At 39.7% G+C, this 16,027-nt stretch overlaps 1 protein-coding gene across 5 annotated transcripts in view; it reads left to right on the plus strand.

Moving 5' to 3' along the window:
- The window catches only part of CBLB (Cbl proto-oncogene B), a 263,546-nt gene that overhangs the window by 178,075 nt on the left and 69,444 nt on the right, over positions 1-16,027 (plus strand). For all 5 annotated transcript variants that reach the window (XM_089692244.1, XM_089692245.1, XM_089692243.1 and 2 more), the window contains one exon: positions 3,644-3,744. In XM_089692244.1, the coding sequence (XP_089548370.1) occupies positions 3,644-3,744 (101 nt within the window). The remainder of the gene's footprint in view (positions 1-3,643; positions 3,745-16,027) is intronic.

Here is a 16,027-nt window from a genome sequence, read left to right on the forward strand (position 1 = left end):
CCCCCACTCATGCTAGTGGGGGAAATACTTTTGTTTTTTTTTCGGAGATCTCGAAAGAGCTGATACAGGAGAAGTGGGTCACTGCTACAGTTGTTCAGGGGTACAAACTGGAGTTTCGGGGGAAATCCTCCTCCCATTTTTTAAGGTCCAATGTATCCATTGGGAAGGAAATCTTTGTTTCAGGCACTCGACCGGCTGTTGTCCCAGGGCGTGGTTGTGCAGGTTCCAGCATTTGAAAAGTTCTAGGGATTTTATTTAAACCTATTCACAGTTCCAAAGCCAAATGGAGATGTAAGGCCTATTCTAGACTTAAAGGGGCTGAACCAGTTCCTAAAGATTCGTTCATTTCGGATGGAGTCAGTCCGGTCAGTAGTCACATCTTTAGAAGAGGGAGACGTTCTAGCATCCATAGACATCTAGGACGCATACCTGCATGTGCCAATATTTCCAGCTCATCAAAGGCTTCTGTGGTTTGCAATAGAATAGAAACTTGACATTTTCAGTTCATGGTACTACCTTTTGGGCTAGCCACGGCTCCTTGAGTATTTACAAGGATTCTGGCTCCAGTTCTGGGGCTGCTCAGAAGCTGGGCAATATCGACTTTGGGCTATCTGATGATAGGGGTCAGTCTGGTCCAAGCCTGAGAAAAAATGTGGCCCTTGCGATTCATACTCTGGAATGCTTGGAATGGGTGCTCAACTTCGAGAAGTTGGGATTGATCCTAGACACTGTTCAGGCAAAAGTGTTTCTGCCTCCGGGAGAGGGCCATGCCCTGAGAGATCAAGTTAGGGGTTTGAGGAGCAGAAAAGATCTTTCCATTAGTCTCTGCATGAGGTTAATGGGGAAGATGGTATCCTCATTTGAGGCAGTCCCCTATGAGCAGTTCCTCTCAAGGCCTTTACAGAGGAATATTCTGTCTGCTTGGAATAAAAAGTGTCCCCCCGGGTGCTGCAAAGCTTGAATTGGTGGTTGGAAGCTCGGAATCTGGAAAAGGGAAAATCTTTCTCCCCAGTAATTTGAAAGCTGGTAACAGGTGCCAGCCTTTCAGGTTGCTGTCTCGAAGGACCTATATTGCACCCAGCTTTACAGTTGCTGAATTTGACAGCATGGCTGTTGAGACCCAAATCTTGAAAGATAGGGAAGTGTCAGACTCGGTTATCCACACAATGTTGAACGCTAGGAAGCTGGTTTCTAGGAACATTTATTTAGAATTTTGTACATTTCTTGGTGTGAAGGTCGAAATTTGCACCCCCGAATATATTTGATTTGCAGAATTTTGTCTTTACTCCAATGAGTAGAAAAGAAGTTGGCTGTTGGTACTGTTAAGAGTCAGGTTTCAGCCTTGGCTGTTTTCTTCCAAAGACCAATTGCTTCTCACTCTTTGGTTCATACTTTTTTACAGGGAGTGATGCATACTGTTCCTCTTGTCAGAGAGCCCCAGAGTCCTTGGGAACTTGTTCTTGGCAGTTTTACAGAAACCAACATTTTAACCCATCAGGGATATTCTGTTAGTTCTGCTAACTCGAAAGATTGTTTTTGGTGGCTATCACCTCTGCATCGGAGTTGGAAGCCCTTTCTTGTAGGGAATCATTTTTGGTTTTACATCAGGATAAGGTGATGTTACGACCTCATCCGTCCTTTTTGCCAAAGGTGGTTTCTAGTTTTCATCTCAATCAGGGCATTGTTCTGCCTTCATTCTTTCCTAGGCCTTAGTTGGAAAAAGACCTTTGCATGCCCTTGATGTGGTTCGGGCAAAAAGAGACTTTTTGAGAATGACACGCAGATTAGAAAGACTGATTCCTTGTTTATTTTGCCGGAAGGACCCAGGAGAGGACAGGCGGCATCCAAATCAGCCATTTCTAAGTGGATTCATCAGTTCATCAGTTAATCATTCAAGCCTATGGTTTGAAGAGTAATGTTCCACCCTTTCGGGTGAAAGCACACTCTACCAGGAGTGCGGGGGCATCTTGGCCTATCCGCCACCAGGCGTCAGTTGCTCAGGTTTGCAAGGCTACTACATGGTCTTCGGTTCATACATTCACAAGGTTTTAGCAGGTGGATGCTAGAGCCACGGAGTATTCTGCCTTTGGCCGCAGTGTTTTATGAACAGCTGAATAGCTCCTTTTTTGGGATGTTGGTGGTGGTTATTGTGATGTCACCCTCCCCTCAAGGTTATTGCTTTGGTACATCCCACAGTTATTATTGTGACCTGCTCTGTGTCCCGCGATGTATGATAAAGAAGATTGGATTTTTTTCTATATACCTGTAAAATCCATTTGAGGTTCCCTTTCCTCTTTCTGTATTTTCATTGTTTTCTACAAAAACTGAGTACTTCCTGTGTAGGAGGGGGTTATATGGGGGAGGACTTCCTGTTTGATTGGTCAGCCAGTGTCCATTCACCTATAGGTGGCATATAACCCACATAGTCATTATTGTGGCCTGCTATGTGTCCTGTGATGTACTCCAAGAAATGGATTTTACAGGTAAGTATGTAAATAAAATCCAATTTTTTGTCTGACCCCTGTAGATGGACACAGGTTCATGGATCCTTCACAGAACTACCACTGTCCACAGTCAAAATGTGGACACAAACTGGGTTGACACAATGTCACAAATCTTTTTCCCAATATTCTCCGATTCTGCAGGGGATCTTCTCATGGATCCCCAGCTGAAAGAAGACTAGCAGCATTGTGTGAAAGGACCCTTAAAAAGAACATTAATGCAGACATCACATTTAAAGATTGGTAAGCTAACAATATATTACATTTTTGTTTTGGGGTTTCAAATATACATTATGGTAAAAAAAAAAAAAAATATAGCTCCCCAGCTGCCCATTCTCCTTAACATTACATAGGGGAAGGGGAAAGCTAGGCAGGATTTTACACACACACACACACACACACACACACACACACACTCACACTCACACTCACTCACACACTCACACACTCACACACTCACACACACTCACACACAATTTTTATATATATAATACTTTTATTTATTTTTTTTTTTTAAAGGTATGCTATGTGAATATGAACCTTTAACAAAAAATATAGAAAATGTGTTATCCTAATTTAGCTGCAAAAGTGCAAATACACTTTAAAGTAGAACTCTGGTCTAAACTTTTATTTTCCCATAGAGGCGGGGTGTGCCCGCACTGCATGGGTTAAGTGTTCGTTTTGTCCAGGGGCTCAGGGAGAACCTTGTACTTACCCATTCCTCTGTTCCTTTGGGAAAACATGCTCCTCCACGGCCAGTGGTTGACTGTTCCTGTCGTCCTCTCATCTGGAGCTGGTCGGTGGTTGTGAAGACATCAGGAACAGCCCATTTATAATACTGCTAGCATGCGGGGACAACGGGCAGATGCAGCGGGGAACAGTCTTGTGCTCAGAGGATTGGCAGATTACATAGGTATATCTTTGCTTTCTGAACCCCTAGACAAAAACAAGCATATTGCTGTGCCCGCACTGTATGGAAAAATAATAGTTTTGCCCAGAATTCTTTTAGGACATGATCTTGAATGATTGTTATAGATTACGGTAACTGTTTTGCCTGATCATCGCCTATCAATTTTGTATAGCTTTTTTTTTTTTCATTTTTATGAAGTTCTAGTAATGTACACATCATTCTCGTCCTTCAGGTTTTATCAAATGTTTTAATGGAAGAATATGATGTGCCTCCCAGAATTTCACCACCTCCTCCATCTATATCTATTCACCCTGCTGTGAACCCTAATACAAAGTAAGAAATGTACATGAGATGGCAAATGTAATTGCTAGGGTGTCAAGCTGGCACTGACTTCTTTACTCATGTAAACGGATTGATCATGTGCAAGTCATTGTTCAATGTTCAGAAGTATCTATTTTTCAGTATGTGGCCTTGTCTATTATTTGATCCAACACTTGTATGAACAGTCTTGTCATATGCTTACATTATAAACTAAACAGAAAATGTTCTGACATGACCAGACACAGCATTTTAGTACTTAACCACTTGCCTGCTGCTTTATAGCAGAAATACTGCTTCAAGGTGATACACCTGCGCAAAATCACGTACAGTGGATATAAAAAATCTACACACTCCTGTTAAAATGTCAGTTTTCTGTGATGTAAAAAAATGAGACAAAGATAAATAATTTTAGAACTTTTAGAACTTTTCCACCTTTAATGTAACCTATAAACTGTACAACTCAATTGAGAAACATACTGAAAATTTTTAAGGGGGGAGTAAACATAAACTTTTGCAATCACATTCAAAATCATGTTAAATAGAAGTCAGTATACACCTGCCATCATTTAAAGTGCTCTGATTAACCCCAAATTAAGTTCAGCTGTTCTAGTAGGTCTTTCTTGACATTTTCTTAGTATCATTCTACAGCAAAAGCCATCGCCCACAGAGAGCTTCCAAAGCATTAGAGATCTCATTGTTAAAAGATATCAGTCAAAAGAATTTCCAAGGCATTAGATTTACCATGGAGCACAGTGAAGACAGTCATTATCAAGTGGAGAAACTATGGCGTAATAGTGACATTACCAAGATCTGGATGTCCCTCCAAAATTGATGAAAAGACGAGAAGAAAACTGGTCTTGGAGGCTGCCAAGAGGCCTACAGCAATATTAAAGGAGCTGCATGAATATCTGGCCAGTACTGGCTGTGTGGTACATGAGACAACAATCTCTCGTATTATTCATATGTATGGGGTAGAGTGGCAAGACAGAAGCATTTTCTTATGAAGAAAAACATCCAAGCTCGGCTAAATTGTGCAAAAACACATCTGAAGTCTCCCAAAAGCATGTGGGAAAATGTGTTATGGCCTGATGAAACCAAGGTTGAACTTTTTGGCCATAATTCCAAAAGATATGTTTGGCGCATAAACAACACTGCACATCACAAAAAAAAAACACCATATCTACAGTGAAGCATGGTGGTGGCAACATCATGCTTTGGGGCTGTTTTTCTTCAGCTGGAACTGGGGCATTAGTCAAGGTAGGGGGAATTATGAACAGTTCCAAATACCAGTCAATATTGGCACAAAACCTTCAGGCTTCTGATGAACATGAAGAGGAACTTCATGTTTCAGCATGACAACGACCCAAAGAATACATCCAAATCAACAAAGGAATGGCTTCACCAGAAGAAGATTCAAGTTTTGGAATGGCCCAGCCAGAGCCCACACCTGAATCCGATCGAAAATCTGTTGGGTGATCTGAAGAGGGCTGTGCACAGGAGATGCCCTCACAATCTGACAGATTTGGAGTGTTTTTGCAAGGAAGAGTGGGCAAAAAATACCAAGTCAAAACGTGCCATTCTGATAGACTCATACCCAAAAAGACTGAGTGCTGTAATAAAATCAAAAGGTGCTTCAACAAAGTATTAGTTTAAGGGTATGCACACTTACGCAACCATGTTATTTTAGTTTTTTTGTTTTTACTTCCCTCCAACTAAAAGATTTCAGTTTGTTTTTCAATTGAGTTGTACAGTTTGTAGGTTACATTTAAAGGTGTAAAAAGTTCTGAAATGGTTTATCTTTGTCTAATTTTTTTTTTACATCGCAGAAACTTGACATTTTAATAGGGGTGTGTAAACGTTTTATAGCCACTGTATATATACATGATTTTGCATTTCCAGGTAGGGGGTGTACCCGCGCCCCACACGCACTGCCATTGGCGTCTTCAGCTGTCAATCACTGGGTCTTGGTCGGAGATTCTTCGCCGATCGCCGAGCATCACTGACTGGGGAGAGGTCTGTATGTAAACAATACAGATCTCTCCCCTGTCAGCACCAGCACACTGCTTTGTATTGCTCTGCAGAGCAATACAAAGCAGCATGCTTACATTGTAAAACACACACAGACAAAATAGTAAAACAGCACACAGTTAACCCTTTGACCGCTTCTGTATTCGTGTCACTGGGGATGTCAGTGACAGTCCCCCCCCCCCCCCCCCCCCCCAGTGTCAGAATGCCCGCCGCAGTCCCGATATAAGTCGCTGATCGCCGCCATTACTAGTATTAAAAAAAAAAAAAAACACAATTCCAGTATATATACCTTCATTTGTAGACACTGTAACTTTCACGTAAACCAATTAATTTACACTTATTGGGATTATTTTTTAGCAAAGACGTAGCGGAATAAATTTTTGTGGGAAAAAAGCACATAAATTTCATTTGGGTGCAGTGTTGCATGACCTCGCAATTGTCAGTTACAGTACCGCAGTATCATATCGCAAAAAATGGCCTGGTCAGGAAGGGGGGTAAATCCCCTGGAGGGCAAGTGGTTTAAGGCTAAGTTCACCTTTTACAACAAAAAATAAATGCACATCTTATTGCAGGTAAAAAAAATTGTGCATTTATTTTTTTTTTACACTGCAGTTTGTAAGTCATTGCATCCACGATCAGCAAATTGCAGATGCAATGCCTGGATCCTGCAGAAACTTGGTAAGTTGTCCCACATACCTCTAATGGGCAAGCAGTTACTGAATGGCTGGAAGATTCCGTGGACTATGAGAGTGCTCACCAGTGCCCTCACAGTTCATTAATTGGTTCCCCACCGCCCTATAGCAGAACTACTGTGGCAAGGCTGCGCAAAATCATGTAAACTGTATTAGTGGCAGTTAGTCAGTCTCCCCCCATGTTAGAATGCCCACCGCAGTCCCGCTATACGTCACTGATCACCTCCATTACTAGTATAAAAAAAATACAAATTCCAGTATATATACCGCCATTTGTAGACACTATAGCTTTCATGTAAACCAATTAATTTACATGTATTGAGATTCTTTTTAGCAAAGACGTAGCACAATACATTTTGGCCTAAATGTATGATGAAATTTGATTTTTAAAATTTTTTTACTGGATGTATTTTTCAAAATTGTCGGTCTTTTTTTGTTTATAGAGCAAAAAATAAAAACCGCACAGGCGATGAAATACCACCAAAAGAAATCTCTATTTATGAGGAAAAAAAGGACAAAAATTTCATTTGGTTACAGGGTTGCATGACCGCGCAATTGTCAGTTAAAGTAATGCAGCGCCGTATCGCAAAAAATGGCCTGGACAGGAAGGGGGGTAAATCCTCTGGAGGGCAAGTGGTTAAGAACTACAAGGTGTCAGTTGCAATAGAAGATGGTACTTGTAGGCATTCATTCATTCACCGCAAACTGTGAATGAGTGACGGAACCATGTGGGTGGAGCCCTGCACAGCTGTGCTGTTCTCAAATTGTGACAGCAGGTGCAAGGAGAAGATCCCTGGCCCACTGTTACATGGGGGAAGAGCATGTTACATGTCCCCCCCTAAATAAGGAGGAACATGTAATATGTTCAGAATGTGAACTTAGACTTTAAAGGATTACTTCACCTTTACAAAAAACAAATGCCCATACAGGTAAGGGGTGTTTGTAGATAGAAACAAACTGTGCATCTCTGACTAAAGTTGAATAATGCCCTTGCTGTAAGTGTAGGACATTTACATACCTCCCAAAGCCTGACTCCCAGAATGTTGCCAAGACATTGCTAAGTGAGGTCTAGTCATTAATACTCACCCCCCCCATCATCACAGGAGTGAGGTCTTTCTCTGATTTAAACCCCCCTTCATGTGCTTTCTCTTTCCTGATGCAGTAGTTCTAAGCTGAGCCTTTGAGAGCTCGCTCCTGTGATGAAGGGGGGAGCAGTAACAACTAGGCCTCACTCTAGCAACATCCTGTCAGTATTCCAGTCAGGCCTTGGCATGTCCAGTATGTAAATGGCCTACACCTATAGCAAGGGGATTATTCAACTTCAGTCAGAGCTGCACAGTTTGTTTTCAGGTACAGATGCCCCTTATTTGCATAAGAAGTTTTTTGGTAAAGACAAACTTTTCCATCCATTCTTACTTTAAATATTCAGTCTTGTATGCCAATAATGCATTTCTGATATTTTATATTCTTGCTAAATTTAAAGTAACGTTGCCGGTGAATTCTAATTTTCACGGAAGTGAGAAGGACATTTTGTCTCTTTCCTTTATAAAGTGTCAGGGCAATTCATTACATCGCAAATACTGTTTTACCTGGAATAACCTTTTACATAACCTTTGACAACTTCCTGGTGCACCAGGATGTATCAGGCCCCTATATTTTATTGATGGTGATTAACTTCACTACAGAACCTACTGCCAGGATATTTATATGCAAATAATTTTGAAAAGAAGAAAGTCCTTTTTCACTTTGGAGGGAGTACTTTCATGGATTTATTAACAATAGTCTGTACGAAGGGCTCCAAATACTTGTATGCATGTTTGATTACTCAGGTATATAGGCTCATTCAGCAGTTCAAGTGGCAATTGCTTTATACATGTAAAAATAAGGGAAGTTGCGCTGAAGAATGCCTTTTGTACAATATTGTATCCTTTTAGCTGCATAGATATTGACTCCCTGCTGCCTGCTACTGGAGGCTTAGAGATCTAACAGCAATAGCTGCTCTGGTTTTTAGCTTGCAAGTATAACTACCTACAACATGCAACAAGAAATGTACACAGACCTAGAACTACCTACAGCATGCAATCAGCAATGTACACAGAACTATATTTACCTACAACATGAAGTATACACAGAGATATAACTACCTACAGGATGCAATGAGCAATATACACAGAACTAGAGATACATACACCATGCAATGAGTAATATACCCAGAATTAGAACAATGTACAACATGTAATGGGTAATCTACATAGAACTACGTACAACATGTAATGGGCAATCTACACAGAACTAGAACTACCTACAGCATGCAGTGAGAAGTATACACAGACCTAGAACTACCTACAGCAAGCAATGAGCAATATACACAGAACTAGAGATACCTACACCATGCAATGAGCAATATACCCAGAATTAGATCTGCCTACAGCGTACAGTGAGCAATATACCCAGAATTATATTTACCTACAGCGTACAATGAGCAATATACACAGTACTAGAACTACCCACAGCACGCAAAGAGCAATATACACAGAACTAGAGATACCTACACCATGCAATGAGCAATATACACAGAATTAGATCTGCCTACAGCGTACAGTGAGCAATATGCCCAGAATTAGATTTACCTACAGCGTACAATAAGCAATATACACAGTACTAGAACTACCTACAGCACGCAAAGAGCAATATACACAGAACTAGAACTACCTAAAGCATGCAATGAGAAATATACACACAATTAACCAATTCAATACCGGGCAATTTTACACCTTCCTGCCCAGGTCATTTTTCAGGTTTCAGCGCTCTCACACTTTGAATGACAATTGCGCGGTCATACAACACTGTACCCAAACTAAAATTTTATCATTTTCTTCACACAACTAGAGCTTTCTTTTGGTGGTATTTAATCACCGTCAGGGTTTTTATTTTTTGCAAAATTAAATTAAGTTTTTCTTTGTTTCTGTTATAAAAGTTTGCAAATAAATAATTGTTCTTCATAAATTTAGGCCGAGATGTATTCTACTACATGTCTTTGGTGAAAATAACCCAAATTAGGATGTATTTTTTAGTTTGTAGGAAAGTTATAGAGTTCACAAACTATGGTATAGATCTGAATATTGATCAATCCTGAAGTACTGACAGCCAATCTAATTTCTTGAGGTCCAAGAATGTCAGAACAGTACAGATATCCCCCAAATGATCCCTTTTTGCAGAGTAGACAGTCTGACGTACTTCATAAGAGGCATGGCGAGTTTTTTGAAGTTGTATTTTTTTTGTCATAATTTTTCGGAAAATAAAAAAAAATAATTTTCACTATTTTTTTTTTTTTACATACTGTTACCAGTGCAGTACAGCGTCATTGTATAACTGGCATGGCGGTGATCAGGGACACTGACTCACTGACTGGTGACAGTGTGAAAAAAAAAAATATATATATTTTTTTATTATTATTTAACATTTTTTATTACGTTTCTTTTTCTTTTTTTTAAGATTTTTTTTTCATATTTCACTATGTCCAAAGTAGTACCATAGTAACATTGTACTATGGGGAAGTGATCAGTACTTTTTTTTTTTTTTTTACACAATTTGCTTATAGCAAAGAATTACTTTGCTATAAGCAAGCATTTACCTGAATGACATCGATTCATTCAGGGTTTTTTTTTTTTGTGCTTAGCTGTGATTTGGCCATAGCTAATCACATGACGTGCATGTGATTAGCTGTGACCATTCACAGCTAGACACTAGTATACAAAGGATGGCATGAATGAAGCCATCCATTGTATACAACTGTCATGTGACCTGCTGTGATTGGTCACAGCAGGTGAGATGGTACCGGCAACGGCGCTGATACTCAGATCTGTCTTCGGCCGCGTCCGAGGTACACGGCCGGTGACAGATTGCGCCGCTGCACGGCTCTGCAAGCGCGCGAACTGCGCATGTGCGGGAGTACGCTAAATGGCGGCCTCCCGGAAAGCTAGGGCATTTTTCCGGACGCCATACGGCTATTGGACGGTTGTCAAATGGTTAAAGAGCTGTAGCATGTAAACTTTTTTTTTTTTTTACGTTTTGATGTTTAGATTCAGGCATTTAACGCCAGGTTCAAATTTAATTCTTACTCTGTAATGTATTAATATTTTGCAAATGACCTGCACAGAAAATTTGCTTTCTTTGTGGCTATATGTGATGTCTAAGTCACGCTTCTAAACAAGCAGAACTTTTGACTGCTGTGAACTTTTGTTGAAAATTCTGAGCTCCAACCCTGTCCTCAGAGGTACTTCTTAATGGCATAATGAAAATGGGCCTAAGTGTTGTATTAATTGCTGTTTCTGGAATAGGTGAGAGATGGATTATTTTATTAAGGAGTTAACAGTCCACTTAGAACAACAGCAGCAATGTTCTGTACAGTTTATTTGTGCCAGTGTGATTGTATTGTTGAGGTAAACTATTCTTCCAACACTTTGTAAATCTGCTTCTGTTCAGCTGTAGTTGTGGGCTGGTAATGGGTTTGGGTTCCAAATGACTGAGTGCCAGCTGGAGTTTTAAAGTGACACAGAACAAGAGAGAAATGCGAGTGAAGTGTGTGCCAGGTTGTTGTTGTGTACCAGGAATCATGCCAGAATATGGCAATAGCCCAGTAGTGTATTTGGCTACACACTTGCTTTTAATAAGCCTTGTTAGGGGAACAATGGTTTATAGAATCAAAGCGTTGATGTGCCCTGCCTGAGAAGAATGAATTTAGCAGCTCAGGAAAGAAATCCTTTAGCTAAGTGCTGCAAGCCTCTAATGGGCAACTGCAGTGTGCTGCTGTGGTGTTTGGGAGTTTATCCAGGGCTTGACATAGCTGAACCTGAGCACTTTATACACTATATAGCTGGCAAACCATTGCTTAGTGACATGTATTGTCTTTGTTTGACATGTTATTTTTTTCCTTTGGCTAAGATAGTTTTGTGTTGTTTTTCTACTACCTTAAGTACTGTGTGGAGTGTGAATTGAAGTTATTGTTCACAAACAAAACTGTACTGTGTTCATGGCTCAGCTAGCTACCTGCACTCTGAGTACCAATACGGATATTTACCTGCTTCCTTATTACTGCTAATATAATTTCTTTGTAGCCACCAGAGTACCTTATCATTGTTGCTATGGAAACTGTATTGCTCATTTCATCTTGAGCAAAATCATTGTGCCTGCTGCTGACCGCGAAATATGATCACAGCATAGTAGACTTCTTTACTGTACAATGTTAAGCGGTCGTAGAGTTGCATCTTTGAATTATTTCGTTACATGAGATGTCTTTTTGATGCACCTGTCTCATGTGGTTCCCCGCATATATCTGAAGTCTGTAGTCTTGCTGGCAAAAACTTTTGAAAGGCCAGTATGGAAATCTCTTGAGGATGCCGGAACAGATGTTCTTGGGAATGAGGGCTCAGATAGTCAAAAGAGCATCCTAAAGTCTGTTTCAGTGAATTGAGAAACTCCCTAGCCCTGTAGGCCACAGCTGCAGAATCTCTCTGCTGGAGTCCCTGCCCTGTCATACAGTGGTCAGTGGTTTTGTTTGGCTAGTGGACAGATCTATAAAATGCATGAGATTTACACACCTGAAGTCGCACAGAAATATAGACACCCACAAAACATTTTTATATATACACACACACACCAATATGTGTGTGTGTAAATATATATATATATATATATATATATATATATATATATATATATATATATATATATAATTTATTTATTTTTTTTATCAGATGCCTTGGAGAATAAAATGTTTGTTGCACTTTAATGCGTCATACAATATTTGTGCAGCCATTTTTAAATCACAAATTTTCAGGAGGAAAAAATGCAGTTTAATAGATTTTAGTACACATAAACACAATATAAATCCTCATCGCTTCTAGTTTCTGACATCTTAGAGGAGGGGTGAGTACAGATGTATTTGCCTTTCCTCTTCTAGCAGCCAGAGAGAGCATTTTGCAGCAGACCTGTACTCCCTAATCACACAGAAGAGCCCAGGAACAGCATCAGCCAATGGAGGGGCACCCTGTAGAAATGATTGGGTGTCTGTAAAGCAGGAAAACCCATTGCTGACTGCATATTTTTATACCGGGATGATGGATACATTATATGGATGCGTCCTAAGGGTGTGAAATGGTTAAAGAAAATGTCTACCCAAATTTGCATGTTAGAATTTTGGGTTGTTGGCATAATAAATCACCTTACTGATCTCATTGGTTCCCCCTATACTGATGAAATTTCCTCAGTTAAGGATAAACCTGTTATTGGGGGAGTAGCTGAAAAAGTGTTATACATTTGTTATGGTCTAGAGAAAAGAAGCTTAGGCACAACTACCAAGAAACAGAATCTGCCAGATTGCTCAAAGTCTGACCACAGCTTGAAAATGTAGGGAAAAACTGTTATGTAATTCTTGCATATGCTTTGAGCAGCCTTGAATACCCAGATTTTACAGCTGTGTTGGAGCTTGCTGCTACGTCTTCCCCAGTGCCTCTAAGGGTGTACTGACACTAAGCAAATCTATACAGTGCCTGATCACATTTGAACCCCAAAGTCCAGTTTGGCTGACTGCTGTAGCTGTGTACTATGCTTGGGCATGGTTCTGCCTACCGTGCTCTGGCCCATTTGGAAGAGGCGGGCATGAGCACAGCTCAGTTGCACTTTGGTTGGGTACGTATCTGTGTGATCGCTTACTGTGCCCAAGTATGGAACTGTCACAGATCATGAAAGCAAGGCATGGTACAATGTGACCTGGGAGGGGGTAAATACTGCTTTGATCATGGTACATACTAACTGTGCCTAGTGCGAGTACATCCTAAGTGTTGAAATACCAGTTTACAGGTGGACCTAAAGTAAGAGTAATCAAGAAAACTTAGAAAATATGTTGTAGCTCACCAGTCCTCAGAGGTGGTGGCTACATTAGTTTTCCTTTCCTTAGCTTTGTTTCCTTTATTTTCACCTAATGATCCTGCCAGAAACACAAGTCTTGTCCTAGGATAGCAAAATTCACTTGCTGTACTGCATCTGTGCAGGAGCAGTGTTGTTTCCCCTATGCAGGAAGTGTGGTGGGGCTGCAGAACACCCCTCCCCCTTCATTACCATAACAAAGGGGAAATGTTCTGTAGTCCACAGAGAAATGAACACAATGATCACAGAGGCAGATAGCACAGTGCAAGTTAGCACACTAGATTTCTGCCAAAATCACCAATTTTTTTTTTTCATTTATAGAACTGATATAATAAAACATGTTCAATGTATGTTTAGCCAAAACCTTGTTTTAATATGGGTTTAACTAAGGATTTAAAAATCCTCTAAGGTTATTTTTTACTGTGTTTTGTGCTGGAGATATTTTACTTTTAATTTTTGTCCTGAAGATGCAAGTGAGATTAAAGCTCTTAAAGTGAGGGAAATTTAAGACCGTTATTCCTGGAACATTTGGCACCATTGGAAGAGTTATTTTCATTTCTTGCACTCATGAAATGTAAAACTCAATGGTAAAATGTTGTATTTCACCTATCTGTGCTAAGACGGTCATCAGAATAAATGGAGGGCTAAATCTGCCCAGTGGAGACACAGATGGAATTAAATACTTTGAGAGGGTAGGGTTGAGCTTCTATCGAAAAGGCTACAAACTTGCTTTACATAAATAGAATGAATTGAAAAGTTCATAGTTAGGGTTTACGAGCACGTGAAACTTTATAATCTATATCAGTGGTCTCCAAGCTGTGGCCTGGGGGCCAAATGTTGCTCTTAGCGTGCCTTTATATGGCTCTTGGGGGCATTATTCCACCAACTGGCAATAATGATGGGGCATTATTCTCCCTACTGACACCACAGTGGGGCTCTATTTTCCCAATTGATACCAGCAAGGGACACCATTTCTCCCGAGGCATTTTTTACTCCCACTAGCCACAATCTGGCCCCTATAAAGCCTGAAGGACTGTAAACTGCCCCCTGATCTTATATGTGTTGTGCAGGCAGTGAATTAAGCAATATAGGTAATAATTTCCACATTGACACTATTTGGTGCCAATTTTACAGTGGTACCTGTGTGTTTGGCCGGGCTCTGTAGCCAGTCTAGGTCCTTTTTTTTTTTTTTTTTACTTCCTTCCTAAAGACACTCAAAGTATTGAGCTGTAATCCTAAAACAATAAGTAATGTTGTATCCTACTAACTGCCTTTTTAATAAATTGGGTCATTGTATAGGAATATATTTGACAAATATTCCTGATGCTGACTACCATAGTTTCCACATGATCCTGTATAGCTGTAGCTACATACTTCCAGTTGGCATGAAATGAAACCTGTAGTGAGCAATGTCTTTTCTGCTGTTATTTCTTCCTAAAAATACCTAGTTTCGCCTAGATACATGTTCAAGCAAGAAGGTGAATACAAACTGCTTACATTCTCTTTGTAACATATTGTGTTCTGTGGCCTATATATGGATTATATAGTATGCAACTACAAAAGGTACTATTATGACAAAATCAGCCAGTTCATACAGCTTTTCCTGAATGACCAAAAGAAAAAATATTAACTTACGTGATTCACATACACATGTAAATGTGCAGTGAGTTCCTTCTGAATGAACATGAAAGATGGAAGTGCAATTATTATTACCTGAGAAGAATATTGGATGACTTGACCTTGGAAAAAAAAAATGCTGCAGTCATGTCTAACCAACGTGACTAGACTAGAACATGCCATAATTTTTTATTCAAATATGAAATTCAGAATGTTAAAGATTTAACGCTCTGTATTGCAGGATTTTTTTTAATTGTACATTTTTTTTCTTTGTAAATATCATAATAAAAGTAGATTGTAGTAGATGTGTTTTTGTTTAGTTTTTTTTTTCAACATTGCACGTTTCCTAATAGGTTGAGGGTGTCTCGTTTGTACTTTAGCTCCCTCTACTGAGTACAAGTAAAATGACCCAAAGTTTACTCTCATAAAGTGTATGTAAATCCCAGTTGTTTTGGTCTGTAAAGTACACCGTTGCATTTTTTTTTTTGTTCAAGTGCACAAAAATATGTTTGTCAAAAATTCAGGATTGTTCTGTGCACACTTCTTGTATAGAACAGATGTTAGGAGCCAAGTGCATTTCTGTCAGATCAACAAGTATTTTTCTGTCTTTAATTGGGTAAAACATGGAGAAGTGTACATAAATTGCAGAGGTGTATTGCGTATTTATTTATTTTCCCCTGACGTTTATTTTTACTTGCAGTGAACATTATCCTGGTGTATGTGGGTATGTTTTTTATTTTATCTTTTGTTTAACTTTTTTTGTCTGAGTATAGAACTATGCTTGTCCCACGCATGTTTGAAGCTATTTACTGTTGGATGACTCGCTACTTCTGCTGGAAGTTTATTCCAAGCATCAACTGCTCTTTTAGTTAAATAGTACTTTCTGAGATTAGTTTTAAACTTTCCTCCAGTTAGTTTAAGGTCATGTCCCCGTGTTCTTGATTTTGGTTTCATGTTGAAAATACTCCTGAACCTTATTCACCCCCTTGATGTATTTAAATGTTTCATTCATGTCTCCCCTTTCCCTTCTT

This window comes from Staurois parvus, unplaced genomic scaffold (genome assembly GCF_062004578.1).
Source record: "Staurois parvus isolate SC_StPar_1 unplaced genomic scaffold, SC_StPar_1.0 ptg000580l, whole genome shotgun sequence".
Classification (NCBI taxonomy): domain Eukaryota; kingdom Metazoa; phylum Chordata; class Amphibia; order Anura; family Ranidae; genus Staurois; species Staurois parvus.